The sequence below is a fragment of the Equus caballus genome, chromosome 11, assembly GCF_041296265.1.
Source record: "Equus caballus isolate H_3958 breed thoroughbred chromosome 11, TB-T2T, whole genome shotgun sequence".
In the NCBI taxonomy this organism is placed as follows: Eukaryota; Metazoa; Chordata; class Mammalia; order Perissodactyla; family Equidae; genus Equus; species Equus caballus.
Genome location: NC_091694.1, coordinates 19,869,305 through 19,884,447, shown reverse-complemented (window position 1 = coordinate 19,884,447; position 15,143 = coordinate 19,869,305). Strand labels below are relative to the sequence as shown.

At 44.4% G+C, this 15,143-nt stretch overlaps 1 protein-coding gene across 2 annotated transcripts in view; it reads left to right on the top strand.

Annotated features, from left to right (window-relative positions):
- Positions 1-265: 265 nt before the first annotated feature.
- DHX8 (DEAH-box helicase 8) overlaps positions 266-15,143 on the top strand; it is a 31,944-nt gene continuing 17,066 nt past the window's right edge. The window contains exons 1-12 of one of the 2 annotated variants that reach the window (XM_001491690.7): positions 266-711; positions 5,265-5,350; positions 5,893-5,965; positions 6,376-6,461; positions 7,396-7,505; positions 7,897-8,280; positions 8,972-9,116; positions 9,209-9,412; positions 10,079-10,166; positions 11,586-11,683; positions 12,668-12,815; positions 13,867-14,048. In XM_001491690.7, coding sequence (XP_001491740.3) covers positions 564-711; positions 5,265-5,350; positions 5,893-5,965; positions 6,376-6,461; positions 7,396-7,505; positions 7,897-8,280; positions 8,972-9,116; positions 9,209-9,412; positions 10,079-10,166; positions 11,586-11,683; positions 12,668-12,815; positions 13,867-14,048 — 1,752 coding nt within the window. In that variant the 5' untranslated portion in view covers positions 266-563. Of the gene's footprint in view, positions 712-4,199; positions 4,256-5,264; positions 5,351-5,892; positions 5,966-6,375; positions 6,462-7,395; positions 7,506-7,896; positions 8,281-8,971; positions 9,117-9,208; positions 9,413-10,078; positions 10,167-11,585; positions 11,684-12,667; positions 12,816-13,866; positions 14,049-15,143 lie in introns of those variants that run through there. The other variant, XM_023652461.2, reaches the window with a different exon arrangement.

Below are 15,143 nucleotides of genomic sequence, written 5' to 3'. Positions count from 1 at the left end.
GAAGGGTCAGTTTCCTCATTTGTAAAATGAGCTCATAACAGAACTGGACTCTGCTCGCCTGCTCGTTTGTTACAGAGTCGCTTGAGATAGTCACGAACCACGAAGAGGCAGAGCCCCGGAAACATACGGATCTGGTGTAAAGCGAGTTTTGCCTCCTCCAGACTTGAATTCGGATTCCCTTCTCTAGGCTCCTAAAGCGCCTGCGCGGGCGCTGGCGGGTCCTGACTCTTCCCCGCGCCCCTAGCGCAGGCCACGCGCGCCCTCTGCCGACGTAGGGTGGGAGCACGCCGAGAGTGAACGCTTCCGGGCCTGAGAGCCGGCCAGGAAGCTCGCTGGCCTGTAGAGGGCGCCTGCCGGTGGGCCGAGTAACCTACTCGGCCGTCCCTTCCTTAAGCACTTCCTGTCTGATCTCTCTGATTCATCCGGTTACGCCAGGAGACGCTCCTGGAGATTTCAATTTACCGTAAACAAAAGGGACGTGCGCCGACCCGGAAGTGGAGACTGGAGCTAGGCCGGAGTTGCTCCGAAGGCCGGCAGTGGGGAGGCGGGGGGAAGCCGTAGCCATGGCGGTGGCTGTGGCCGTGGCCGCAGCCGTGAACGGGACGGACCTGGGCCCCGCGGAAGAACTCGCCAAACTCGAGTACTTGTCTTTAGTGTCGAAGGTTTGCACCGAGCTGGACAATCACTTGGGGATCAACGACAAGGATCTGGGTGAGCCCCGGGAGGTCCCTGCGGCCTCTAGGTTTGGGGCTGAGGGAAGCGGAAGGAGAAATGGGGTTGATGGGCTGAGTGTGTGTCCCTGTGTGAATCTCTCTCTGTGTCCCGGAGACTTGGGCCCAGGGAACCTGTGGCCGTGGCCTCCGCTTGAGAGCCCTCCAGGCCGAGCTGTTAGAAACCATTTCCCAGAGCTGTCAGTGGAACCCGGAGCGGCCATCGCTGCTTGCTTTTTTTTTTTTCCTCTCAGCCCCAGATACTTAAACAACATTAACAACAACGAAAGCAGCAGTCACATGGTGATGATGATAATAATGGCAGACATTTATTGGCTTCTCACTACATGCCAGATATTATGCTCAGTGTTACTTTGATTGTCTTATTTACTTTTCACACCACCTTGTGAGATAGTATTATCTGTTTCTAGATTAAGAAAACAAGGCTCTGAATAATTAAGTAACACCCTTCAAGATCCCATATCAAATACGAGCCTGGTCCAGAATGCAAGTCTTTGAAGTCTGTGCCTTTAGTTGTGCTCTTAACCATTCATCCTATACTGTCTCTCAAACACCAGTTATTAGACGTTTTGGGGCAAACTGTACACGTGGAGAACCCAAACTGAGGAACTGGAAAAGGCTAGAGTCCTAGAGCTCAGGCCACAGGCAGGTGGAATCCTTATGCAGGCCAAGGGGTGGATGGGATCAAGGGCGTGAGTGGAGGGGCTGACCTTTGATAGGTACAGGGATGCTTCGTCCATTTTAACAGAAAGGAGGACAGAGAATGTGGTTGCAGATGCAAATAGGTTTAGGGGTTGGTGGAAGGAAGATGAGGGAGAGAGGTCCATTTGACTGTTCTATTTTCCAAATTAAGATGAAGTGAAGTTATCAACTGGAGAGATGGAAGGGAAGGGGCATATGACAAGAGAGGTCAGGGACCTTAGATGTGTGACCTTGGGTAAGGTACTTAGTTTCTCTGCAGCTGTTTTTCTCATCTGTGGATTGGGGATGATAATGACCCTTCACAGGCTTTCCATGTAACACCTAGGAAGATGCCCTGCACCTTGTATATTTTAGTTCACTTTTCTCTTGCCTCCCAGTCAGGATGTGCCTGTCCTGTATTATCTTTCCTCAGTCTCCTCTTTTAGATGATAATGAGGTGACACTCTTGTCCATTTGCTATTTATCTGGGTAATATGTTCCTTCATTCAGCAAATATTTATTGAACTAGGGGATTAGGAATACAGTAAGGAACAAGATAGATTCCTGCTGACATGGAGCTTACATTTCTTTCTCTTTTTGAACTACTAGTGCCTTGACCCCTTTTATTTCATTTTAGTTAGTTATTTTGGTGAGGGAGATTGGTCCTGAGCTAACATCTGTTGCCAATCTTCCTCTTTTTGCTTGAGGAAGATTCTCATGGAGCTAACATCCGTGCCAATCTTCCTCTTTTATTTTTTTTTTGAGGAAGATTAGCCCTGAACTAACTGCTGCCGCCAATCCTCCTCTTTTTGCTGAGGAAGACTGGCCCTGAGCTAACATCCGTGCCCATCTTCCTCTATTTTATATGTGGGACACCTACCCCAGCATGGCTTGCCAAGCAGTGCCATGTCCACACCCGGGATCCAAACTGATGAACCCCGGGCCACCAAAGCGGAACGTGCGCACTTAACCACTGCGCCACCAGGCTGGCCCCACATCTTTTTTTTTTTTTTAAGATTTTATTTTTCCTTCTCCCCAAAGCCCCCCCCCCCTACATATTTGTATGTTTTTAGTTGTGAGTCCTTCTAGTTGTGGCATGTGGGATGCCACCTCAGCATGGCTTGATGAGCCGTGCTAGGTCCATGCCCATGATCTGAACTGGTGAAACCCTGGGCCACCAAAGCAGAGCGTTCAAACTTAACCACTCGGCCACGGGGCCGGCCCCACTTCCTCTGTTTTGTATGTTGGATGCCACCACAGCATGGCTTGAAGAGCAGTGTGTAGGTCTGCTGCCAGGATCCGAACCTGCAAACCCCGGGCCGCCGAAGCAGAGTGTGCAAACTTAACCACTATGGCACCAGGCTGGCCCTTTGACCACTTTTAGAGAAAACCAAAAGATATTGAGACCTTCCAGTGTTAAGTTGTTTTCATGTTAACCTCATTACATACAAAAAATGAGGTATAAACTTCATAATTTTCTAGCTTATATATAATTAAAGACCCTAAAAGACCCTATTTAATTTACAAGTAAACCACAAATATGCTTTTTCTGTTTCCAATTCTGACACGAATTATGATGTGTGTTTTTTCCAATACTACCAAGCAATTCTAGACACCAGCTGGGTGTCCTACAATTGAACTCAATTCTGACACTATCTACTTGGAAATAGCATCATCTCCCACAGGTTAAGGGCTCAGGCCCACAAGACTGCCCTGCTCCCAACTTCAGATGCCAGTCGCAAGTCCAAGTTGTCGCCTGTGCTTCTGACCGGGCAGCTCTAGATCAGAGGTTCCAACAGCCCTCCTCCTTGGGTTCAATTAATTTGCTAGAGCGGCTCACAGAACTCAGAGAAACATTTTACTTACTAGATTACTGGTTTATTATAAAAATATATAACACAGGAACAGCCAGATGGGAGATATAGGGCAATATATATGTGAAGGAGAGAGGAGCGTCCATGCTCTCTGAGTTCCCTACTGTCCCTGAATCGCCACGTGTTCACCAGCCCAGAAGCTCTCCAAGCCCGTCCTTTTTGGTGTTTATGGAGGCTTCGTTACGTAGACATAATTGATTAAATCACCGGCCGTTGGTGGCTGAACTCAATCTCTAGCCCCTCTCCCCTCCCCCAGAGGTCAGGGGTGGGGCTGAAACTTCCAACCTCTAAGCACCTGGTTGGCTCCCCTGACAACCAGCCCCCAACCTGGTGTTACCTAGGGGCTTTCCTAAAGTCACCTTATTAACATAACAAAAGACACTTTTCTCACTCTCTACTCTTAGGAAATTCCAAGAGTTTTAGGAGCTCTGTGCCAGGAACTGGGATGAAGACCAATATATGTTTCTTATAAATCACAATATCATACTGTTAAACACAGAATTACATAACCAATTACATTAAAAATACTAACATTGGAAAAATGTGATAATATTGTTTTGTTGAAACTAAATTGCCAGAGTTGGGTTTGATAACAAAAGGTATATATTTACTTCTTTTATGTTTTATTTGTTGACTTGATTCTTTTGCTTTTGACCTTGATGTGTTATTTACGTCAGTGTCATTATTTTTCCTGTTTTCAGTAATGGACTTGTTTTTAACTACCAGTCCATTTTTCATAGTTCAGTTAATTTAATGATGCCCCTGGTAGAATTCTGAAAATTAAAAACCATCCCTGATTCATGGTGGCTGCAGTATGAATATGCTGCTGGCTGCTTTGGGATAGTCTCTTTTGAGCATTGCCTGCCTGTCACCGTGTGACTTAGTTCTCTCTCCACGTTTCTCTCAAGAATGTGGGCTCTGAAGTCAGATTGCCTGGGTTCCAGTGCTGGCTGCACCAATTATTACTGGGTAGGTCTCAAACTCTCAGCCCCCTCGTCTGTAAAACAGGGACAATAATGGTACCTACCTACCCGGGTTGTTGTGAGGGTCATGGGGATAACCCGTGTGAAGCACGGAGCATAGTGCCCGGTAGGTAGTAGATGGTCAACAAGTCTTAATCGGGGCCGGCCCGGTGGCGTAATAGTTAACTTCATGCGCTCCACTTCAGCAGCCAGGGGTTTGTGGGTTCGGATCCCATGCATGGGCCTACACAGGGCTTACCCAACTATGCTGTGACGGCATCCCGTATACAAAATAGAGGAAGATTGGCACGGATGTTAGCTCAGGGCCAATCTTCCTCACAAAAACAAACAGCAAGTCTTAACCATTAGTGTTGTTGTTGTTAACTCGTTATGCCGAAGCTCTTTCCATGTCATCTGATGGCATTTGGCTTTCACTTAATGTCATCAAAAAGGTAAAGGCAAATTCCACCATGGAAGCGGTATGGACTACTAGTTCATATTCAGTTAGCCACCTTTCCATGTTGTTGTTATTTTTTAGGATTAAAATCCAAATGAAATTGTTAAAGTTTTCGTGTGGGACTTGCAGTATGAGGCTTATTATCTCAGCCTGTCACAAAATGCACTTCTCTCTTGAGTCTCTTAATTAGTAAATAGCTCTAATATTAGAAATTTCAAGAATTAGGCAGGTTTGTAGAGAAAAATTTGGGGGGCAAGTGAGTCTTTCATTAACTTGGAGATTGTGCCATCTGGCAGCTGCCTGGGCCTCATATGTAGATTGGATCTGTCCTTCTGGAAACTTTAGAGTGAGCTATTTTGTAGTAATATCTTCTTTTCCTTTATAAAAATTAACTAGAACACGCATGGATAATCTCGGTAGTCTGAATTCTCTTTCTTTACCCTTCCTGGATGGTGGTGTTTGGTTGGATAGCCTGATTGGTTTGGTTTTAATGTACTTGAAACTTATTTCTTGCTCAAGTCTTCACTCTTCTTGTTTTAATCTCTTTTCTCATTTGTAGCTGAATTTGTGATCAGTCTTGCTGAGAAAAATACCACCTTTGATACTTTTAAGGCTTCTCTGGTCAAAAATGGTGCAGAATTCACGGTACGTGTATCTGGAGACCCCTCTTTTGCTTTACTGTCACTATCAAATTTAAATTTTGATAGGATTTAGTATGGGATTTTGCTAAAGAAAGGAGATAATGTGTACATATCAATCAAATAAACCATTAAGTGAGTAACGTTTTCATGCCACTAAGCAGTGGTGAGGGAGCCGGATTTCCTGTGACACCTCTCTATGAAAATGGGACAGGATTTCCATTCAGTCTTTATGGGTGTTTACATTCTTGTTCTATGAATCAGGAAGTTAAAAACAAGAGTCTAGGATTTGGAGATAGTTCTAAACTATGGAAAGTAAAACAGTTGCAGGGAACTAAATTACTTTTCCCTGCAAAGAGTCCTAAATATCAGCTTTCTCTGAAGCCATTTTACTAGGTTTATGCCATATCAAGTTGACACTCTGCTTCATTTGTTCCAGTTAGCTAAATTCAGGTGTGTGACCACCCTTCTCTAAAGGACATCCCTTTTCTTAGTGTTTTTAAGCACTGATCTAGGCACTGACAATTTTTGTTCTGTTTCTTTTCAAAGGATTCTCTTATTAGTAACTTGCTGCGTCTCATACAAACCATGCGACCTCCAGCGAAGCCTTCTACTAGCAAAGGTGAGCGGAGCTTGTAGATGAGCTCAGCCTCCAGAATGGTTTAGATTGTGAACATCCTGTAAATTGCGTTGGTTTCCCTTAATGCAGCTACTGAGCAAGTAAATGTTCTAGTAAAAATTTTCAAGTAAAATTTTGACTTAAGACAAAATTAAAATTATAAGATATAATCAATCAAGTTAATACTGGTCCACCCCCCTGCCACATACCCAGATAGTTTGTTGAGGGTTTTGTAATCAGTGTTTTTTAAATAAAATCACGTTTGTAGTAATGTATATGAGTAATATTTAAAAAAATGCCCTGTTGTTAGTTTGTTGCTAATCTAATGTTGAAGTTCTTTTGTTAACCATTAAGAATATTAAATGGATCTTTTTTTTTTTTTTTTACCCACTCACGCTCTTCACTGAAACAAGATCCAATTGTTAAACCCAAAACTGAAAAAGAAAAGCTGAAGGAACTCTTCCCAGTGCTTTGCCAACCAGACAACCCTTCCGTTCGGGTACTGATACCATTGTGAGAACGTCTGCTATAACTGCCTGTTTCCCCTTCTCCCGCCCGCTTGTCTCATTAGTTATTAATTTTAAGTTTGCCTTCGTTGTAACATATTTTTCAAAGTGAAGGTGTTTGATCCCTTCCTGAGCGTATACTAAGAATAGAGTAGTGTTAAAGAGTTCAGAGAACAATGTTCGAGGGAAATGAGGTTGGCAATAGTGGGAAGCAGAGATCAGGGATATGAAATAGGTATGAAATAACTTAAGGTTCTGGAACAGATGCCTAATGTATGACATTAGATTGTTTGCTCCGTTACATGTTAGAAGGGCTAATTTTGGAAGAGTTTTGATTTTTTAATTTCATTTTAGCAAGTATTTATAGAGTACCTACTGTGTACCCAGCACTGTTGTAAGTATCAGGGATACAGCAGTGAGCAAAACAGACTGGAGCGTCTGCCCTCTTGGAGATGATGTCCTAGTATTGGGGTGGGGGCAGGAAATAAACATGTAAACTCTAGTGGGGAGGAGACAGCAATAAACAAGTAAATAAGTGTATAATGTAGCCGATAGTGATAAGAACTATGGAAAAAAATAAAGCAGGGGAAGGGAGTGCAGAGGGGGAGTTGCTTTTTAAAAATTTTAACATCTGTTTTCTATTTGTAATCATTACTTGCATGCTTTCACAGGAGGGGTGATATCTTCTGTAGGCTTTATTAAGGACAAAGGGGATTTGCCAAATGTAGAAATAACTTCTGAGAGCCTTCACCCATTCCTTCTGCCTCTATCTCAAATTGTATTGGACATCTCCACCCCTTTCTGCTTCCTTCACCTAGGTGGTCAGTGATAAGGGGCTGTCAGATCTGTAGATGGACCTGAAGTCCAGATTCTTGAGTGATTTTTTTTCCCCTCTCCTCCTAACTTTGCTGGCCTCTGCCCCTGTAGACCATGCTGGACGAGGATGATGTGAAAGTCGCTGTGGATGTCCTGAAGGAACTGGAGGCCTTAATGCCCAGCGCGGCAGCCCAGGAGAAGCAAAGAGACGTTGAGCACCGGTTTGTCCTTAGTGTCCTTTCCCTTGGAAGTTTAGGATACTGTGATAGGTGAATTTTGTGGGCCAGCCAAGCCAAGTTTTGGGCAAGTTTACACAATCCAGACTGGCCATGTACCATATTGTTGGATCCATTTTCATTGCTCACTGTCGAAAGTTTTTATGCAGCAGATGCTAAGATGTTCAGAGGATGGAAACCTGGGTTGAAAAAGGCTGAATATGTTTGTGACCTCATTCTTTATTGGCCTGCAGGGATGTCGTAGTTGTTTACACTTATTTAGTTCGACACTTGGTAGGCACCTACCATGTGCATGGCACTGTGCTGGGTGCTTGGGGATGCAGAGGTGAAATTGGGCTGGGTTTTTTTTTCAAACAGGTGTTTTTTGATTTGTTAGGGACAAGACAAAGAAAAAGAAGCGGAGCCGGAGCCGAGAGCGAGACCGCGACCGCGATCGAGATCGAGACAGAGAGCGAGACCGAGACCGAGACCGAGACCGCGATAGGGACCACAAGCGGAGACACCGGTCCCGCTCTCGGTCACATTCCAGGACCCGGGAGAGGAATAAAGGGAAGTCTAGATATCGGTCCAGGAGCAGAAGTCAGAGTCCCCCCAAAGACCGGAAGGACCGAGACAAGTATGGGGAGAGGAATCTGGACAGATGGCGGGATAAGCATGTGGACCGCCCTCCCCCGGAAGAGCCTGCCATCGGGGACATTTACAATGGCAAAGTTACCAGCATCATGCAGTTTGGATGCTTTGTGCAGCTGGAGGGACTAAGGTAATGGCTGGTGCTCTTTCACACCAGTGATGGGCAGAATTTCTTTCATCACTGGGGATTTTCACATTCTAAAAAGTTACTGTGGTTAATGACACTTTAATCAAATCAGCCATAGGAGATTGTTAGAAATTGACTTTTTATTGGAAATGTCATAGAATTTGACTTTTTCTTGGAAATATCCTTCGTTTGCCTTCAGGAAATCTGCCCTTTTGCTGTTTTTTTGTTTTTTTTTTTGAGGAAGATCAGCCCTGAGCTAACTACTGCCAATCCTCCTCTTTTTGCTGAGGAAGACTGGCCCTGAGCTAACATCCATGCCCATCCTCCTCTACTTTATATGTGGGACGCCTGCCACAGCATGGCTTGCCAAGTAGTGCCATGTCCGCACCCGGGATCCAAACCAGCGAACCCCGGGCCACCGAGAAGGGGAACGTGTGCACTTAACCGCTGCGCCACCGGGCCGGCCCCTGCCCTTTTGCTGGTTTAGACAGATGAGAATTTGTGTCAGCCTCCCCCCGCCCACAGTATGTTTTCTTTGGGAGGGTGGTGATACTATTTTATTGTTTGACCACCTGTTTGGTACTTTGTTCTTGAGTTTAAGACCATTTCCTTTTGTTCACTTCTAACAAGGGTGGAAGTTGGTTGGGGAAGAGGTATTCTAGGCGTGCCCCAGATATGTCTGCCTCTCCTCCAGGAAGCGGTGGGAAGGCCTGGTGCACATCTCTGAGCTCCGGCGGGAAGGCCGTGTGGCCAATGTGGCTGATGTGGTGAGCAAAGGCCAGAGGGTCAAGGTCAAAGTGCTGTCCTTCACTGGGACCAAGACCAGCCTGAGCATGAAGGTAGGTAAGGTAGCCAGCGTGTTTCCACATCTGATGGCCAGGGAAACATAGACGACAGCAGGTGAGCTGACTCCCTTGTTTTTGTGCCTTAGGATGTAGATCAAGAGACTGGAGAAGATCTAAACCCAAATCGGCGACGAAATCTTGTCGGGGAGACCAATGAGGAGACGTCAATGAGGAATCCGGACAGACCCACTCACCTCTCCCTCGTCAGCGCCCCTGAAGTAGAGGATGACTCGCTGGAGCGCAAGCGCCTCACCCGCATCTCTGACCCAGAGAAGTGGGAGATCAAACAGGTTGGGGCCATTTGCTTTTATGGCCACATGGGCATTCAGCATGTAGCAAGTGGTTAGGAGTGTGGGCCCCTGAGCACGAAGGCCCCGGCTGACTTCTGGCCACTTACCAGCTGTGTGAGCCTGAGCCAAGTTACTTTATCTCTTTGTGCCTCCGTGCCCTCCTCTGTAAGATAGGGCCGATGGTAGCACTGTGGGCTTCAGTGAGCTAATAGAAGTGAAGCTCTTAGGTTGGCGCCCACATCTGGTGAGTGCTATGTAGTGTTTGTTCTTACTTTCCATCATTCATCGGTGAACATCAGAACCACGGTGTGTCAGGCACCGTGTAGATGCCAGGGCTACAGAGTTCCTACCCTTGAGGAACTCAAAGTCCAGTGGGGGAGACAGATAGAAACAAGTAATTACATGTTAAGGAATGTGCAGAGTGCTGTGGAAACAAGGGAAGGAGCAGATAAATCTTCCTCGGGGTGAGACCCTTGGGCCATGCTGTTGGGCACCATGTAGTTGTGCCTCCTAGGGATGGGATATGTGATGTGTGAGGCCCTGCAGTCCTGAGTCAGAGGAGGAAAAAACCTTGCTTTCCTGTGTGAAACCTCTGTATTAACTCTCCTACAAAAGAAAAGTTTTGATCCTAGTGTGTTACAAGTGCTGCCTCTGTCCTTTGGCCAGATGATCGCTGCCAATGTCCTTTCCAAAGAGGAGTTTCCAGACTTTGACGAGGAGACCGGCATTCTCCCCAAGGTGGATGATGAAGAAGGTAATTGGCCACTGGACCGAGCAGGGTCCTGGACCGAGCAGGGTCGTGGATCGGGAGCACAGCTGGCAAGTTGAGAGCCACTGGATGAGGTGGTTTGTTTGTAGTTTAACCCCAGTGGTTGAACTCATTTGTTCCTGGGTCTCACCGCTCATCTCTCGAAGAACGAGGGCCCCTCCATGATGGAAGCAAAAAAACTCATTTTTCAGACAAACGTTTACATATTGTTACAGTTGTTGCTTATAATATGTTTTTGGGATATAAAAAGTTCGAGTTATATTTTGGGGAGTAAATTTGATCTCATATTCTTACTTAAGTGTTTTGGAAACCCTGGATCCACCTAGATTACCTCTGAGTTGCCCTGGAAACAACTTTTAGCTCCACCCATTAACAATTTTTAAAAATTAAGAAATAACTCCTATATTGGGAGCATATGTAATTTATATAACAATAGTAAATGAACACGTACCTACATCCTGGCTTCCGCGGAACTTTGCCAGCGTTGAAGCCCTTACATGCCCCTCTGAATAGATCTTCTTCCTTCCCTGGATAACCACCATTCTAAATTTTGTGTTAATCATTTCCTTGCTTTTCTGTAGCAATTTACCATCTATATATCTATCCCTAAACATTGTATCTTTTTGTTAGTCTGTTTTTGAATTTAATTCTTTTTTTTGGATTCATCATTATTCTTTTGATATTTATCTATGTTGATTTTTATAGTTGTATTTCATTCATTTTCACTGCTTAGAGTGTTTCTGTATATAAGTTTACCATAAATTATCCATTTTACTTTTTGTGGGTATATGGGCTATTTCTGGTTTTTTGTTAACCTTTATGAAAAATACTGCTGTGCAATTCCTGTATTTGTCTCTTAATGCACGTATGCAAGACCCTCTCTTTTTCCTAAATATGTAGGAGAATTATGGGTAGTAGGAAGTGTGCATGTTCAACTTTACCAGGCAGTCCAAATTGTTTTCTAGAGTTTTTGTACCAATTTACACTTCTCCCATAAGTGAGTTCCTGTTGCTCCACATTCTTGCCAACATTTGGTATTGTCCTGTCGTCCAACTTAATTTTTTTTTGCCAATCTATTATGGGTTGAGAGTTATTCCATAATGAAATTGGATGGTGAATGCCTTAGTACCAGTTAGAATGTCAGATAGCATTTTTCCACAGGTTTTACTTCTTTTGAAAGGAGCTCTGATCCATTCTTGGGCTGGAGCACAAATGCCCTAGAAATGGCTGGGGTGGGGCAACAGTCACCTGCATTAGAGTTTCACTTGCATTGCTCTCCTTTTGAGCTTCGGAGCTGTCTTTGATAGATTGCTGGGACCTGTGGAAATTAATTGTTTTGCTGAAATTATCGGTCATTTCTCTCTTTTGTTTTTGGCTAATTCTTCTTTTGGGGGGAACTTTTAGATGAGGACCTTGAGATCGAACTGGTTGAAGAAGAGCCTCCATTCCTGAGAGGACACACCAAGCAAAGCATGGACATGAGCCCTATTAAGATCGTTAAGGTGAGAAAAGCTGGGACTCCAACCTGCACGTGTCAAGTGAATTTCTTCAAGTTACAGTTCAGTTTTCAGAGCAGGTTATTAGGTCTGTGTAAGCAGAACTCAGGCGGCAGGAGGTGGTGTTGACTGTTGGTCCAGGTCTAGATTATTTTTGTTTTAAAGGGACATGGACTTGGCTTTGTTGCCTTTGCATTTTTAATGCTTTCGCTCTCAGTGTAGTCTGTTTTGGGAGGAAGCAGACATAAATATGAGTGCTGGATCTGTCATCACTAGCTTTCCCCAGGCCTTAGGGCTTGAATCATTCATTACCTTCCAGATTCAAAGGCAGTTTTGAAAGATTCTCTTAACCTTGGGCTGGCCCCTAGCAGGAAACTATAGCACTTGGGTGTTGTGGAGGGCAGAGCTGTGAGGGGAAGAATTCATGGAAGAGTTATGATAAAATTTTAGGTTTAGAAAAGGGGATCTTAAAGGTCTCCCAGTCCAGACACCTACATTGCTTGTAATCCACCCCCGTATCCCTCTGCAGTGTTCTTAGCCTTCTGACGTCTGCTTGACATTGTTGGTGATGGGATTCACCAGCCCTTAAGGAGACCCATTCCATCTTCAGATGGATCTGGTCTTTAGTTCTTCTTTAGGCAGAACTGAAATCTGTCTTACCGAAATGTCTGCATTGGTTTTCATTTTAGTTCTTGGGACCATACAGAGGAATTCTTATCCCTTTCTTATATGTCCTATCTCTCTTGGAGTTCTCATCTTCAAACCAAACATCCCCACTTCTTTCGATCATTTGTCATTGTCCTCATTTACTTTCTCTGAATATGTTACAATTTGTCTGTTTTTTTCATGTAATCTGTACATTGATAAGAACTTTTCTCCAGGTGGGTCTCATTTTTTCGATTCGTGGCTTAACATCGACATTTTATTTCCCGGATGTTTAATGCGTGCTGAGATCCCCTTCTGAGATTGCTTTGTCCTCTGTTGCCCTAGAACCCTGATGGCTCCCTCTCCCAAGCAGCGATGATGCAGAGCGCTTTGGCCAAAGAAAGGCGGGAACTCAAGCAGGCCCAGCGGGAAGCCGAGATGGATTCTATTCCCATGGGACTCAACAAACACTGGGTTGATCCTCTGCCTGATGGTAGGACCTTGGGAGGCGGGTGTGGACTTTTCAAAAAAATTCTGAGCCTTTGAGTACACAGGGAGGGGGCATTGCCAGCACATACATTTAGCCTTGGCTGAAACCCACAGCCGTTAGCCATGGCTTTGGTGATTTGGTTTTTCCCTTCGGTTAAAGCATGTTTTTGTTTGTTTTGTTTTTGAAACAAATGTTTATAACCAAAGATGTTTTAGTAACCCTGGTCAAATCATTAAACTGGCTGAATTTTTCTTCTGAATGACTTAAAAATTTTTATTCTGAAGATAGTACAGCTTTGAAACTTCCCTTTTCATATAATTCTTTATGTAGTAAATATTAACTAACTACTGGACACAGTCAAGACAAGTACTTGTTAATTTGTATTAGGCAACTGGGAATACAGCTGTGAGGTAAATAGACATAATCCCTGCTCTTGTGAGGCTTACCATGTAGTGGGGAAGATGACATTAATCAAATATTTACTAAATAACTAATTAATTAAATCATGACCAGTGCCCTATGAAGTGGTGTCGTGGGCTATGGTGGGTCATTTCCCTGGGAAAATTGAGACCCGAAGGATACATAAGACACAGTCTATGAAAGGGGATGGGGCTTGGGTAGTGTGTTCCAGGCTGAGCAATGGCCTGTACTGGGCCTATGAGCTGGGAAAGACGGCCTGTATGGCTGGAATACAGAGAGTGGTGGACGAATGGTAGGGGATGAGGTGCGACAGGCCAGGACTTTGTAGATGGCATTAGGAATTGGGACTCAGTTCTAAAGTTCTCTGGGAAATGTTGCAAGGTTCCAAGCAGGGGAGTGGCATGATCAGAGGATTGTTGAGGGTATCCTGCAGACTGGGTTGGATGCGGCAAGAGTAGACGCATGAGATGAATTAGGAGGCTTACATGATAGTTCAGAGGAGAGAGGATGGTGGCTGGAACACGGAGGTAGCGGAGAGGAGGGATGGACTGGAGAAATGTGATGTGTTGAACATTGGGGAGGGGGCAGTGAGGTAGCCTGAGGATAATACTAAGCTGCCTGTTTTCCTTTACAGCGGAAGGCAGGCAGATTGCTGCCAACATGAGGGGTATTGGGATGATGCCCAATGACATTCCCGAGTGGAAGAAACATGCATTTGGGGGCAATAAAGCTTCTTATGGAAAAAAGACACAGATGTCAATCATTGAGCAGAGAGAGAGCCTGCCCATCTACAAACTGAAGGAGCAGCTGGTCCAGGTCAGAAGCCCCTTTATGATGTACTGGTGAGGGAGTGGGGATGTTTTCTGGAAGAAGGATGACATGTTTTAATGGAAATTAGCTGGACATCTATGTGCACATTTGAAGTGGCTTTTCCAAGGGGATAGGAAAAAAGCAGAACATTTCCAGGTTCTTTTTAAAAATACATATATCAGTCTACACGTTTATTTTTTCCCATGTGGAAGTAAATCTGTTTGAATTGGGGGACCCTAGAGCAGTTCCAGTGGGGAGAGTGTGGTGTTGCACAGACCAACGGCTCCCGTCAATAAGAAAAATGGGGCTGCTTGGCCAGTGATCCCATTATACAAGGAAGTACAAATGTATATGTATACACACAGACATTATATGTTTATGGCTACTGTTTGTGTTTCTAGATGGCAACATATTATATACACTGTTCTGCATCTTGCTTTTTCCCCTTAATGATATAGCTCAGAGATTGTTCCCTATTTTTTTTAGTGCTGTGTTATGTGGATGTGCTCTAGCGTATTTAATTACTCCTGTAATAATGGACATAGAGGTTGATGGCAATCCTTTGCTGTTATAAACAGTATAGAAATAAGATGACTTTTGGGGATAAGATACTGGAGATTTGGGAGTGGCAGTAGAAAGGAACACTTTATATACCTTTTTATTTTTGTGTTTTTGTGGAAGATTAGCCCTGAGCTAACTACTGCCAATCCTTCTCTTTTTGCTGAGGAAGACTGGCCCTGAGCTAACATCCGTACCCATCTTCCTCTACTTTATACGTGGGATGCCTACCACAGCATGGCGTTTGCCAAGTGGTGCCATGTCCACACCTGGGATCCGAACCGGTGAACCCCAGGCAGCTGAGAAGCGGAATGTGCTCACTTAACAGCTGCGCCATCAGGCCGGCCCCTATACCTTTTTTATTTACTGTTGAATTCTTTAATCACGTGCATGTAATACTTAAAATATATATATATTGAAAAATCAGGGATATCTGGGTGATAGGTTGTGCTTTTAGCAGCATCTTTATGTTTTTAGGAATTTAACAAAACTAATAAATTAAAAAAATAAGTGATTGGGGCCACCCGGTGGCACAGCAGTGAA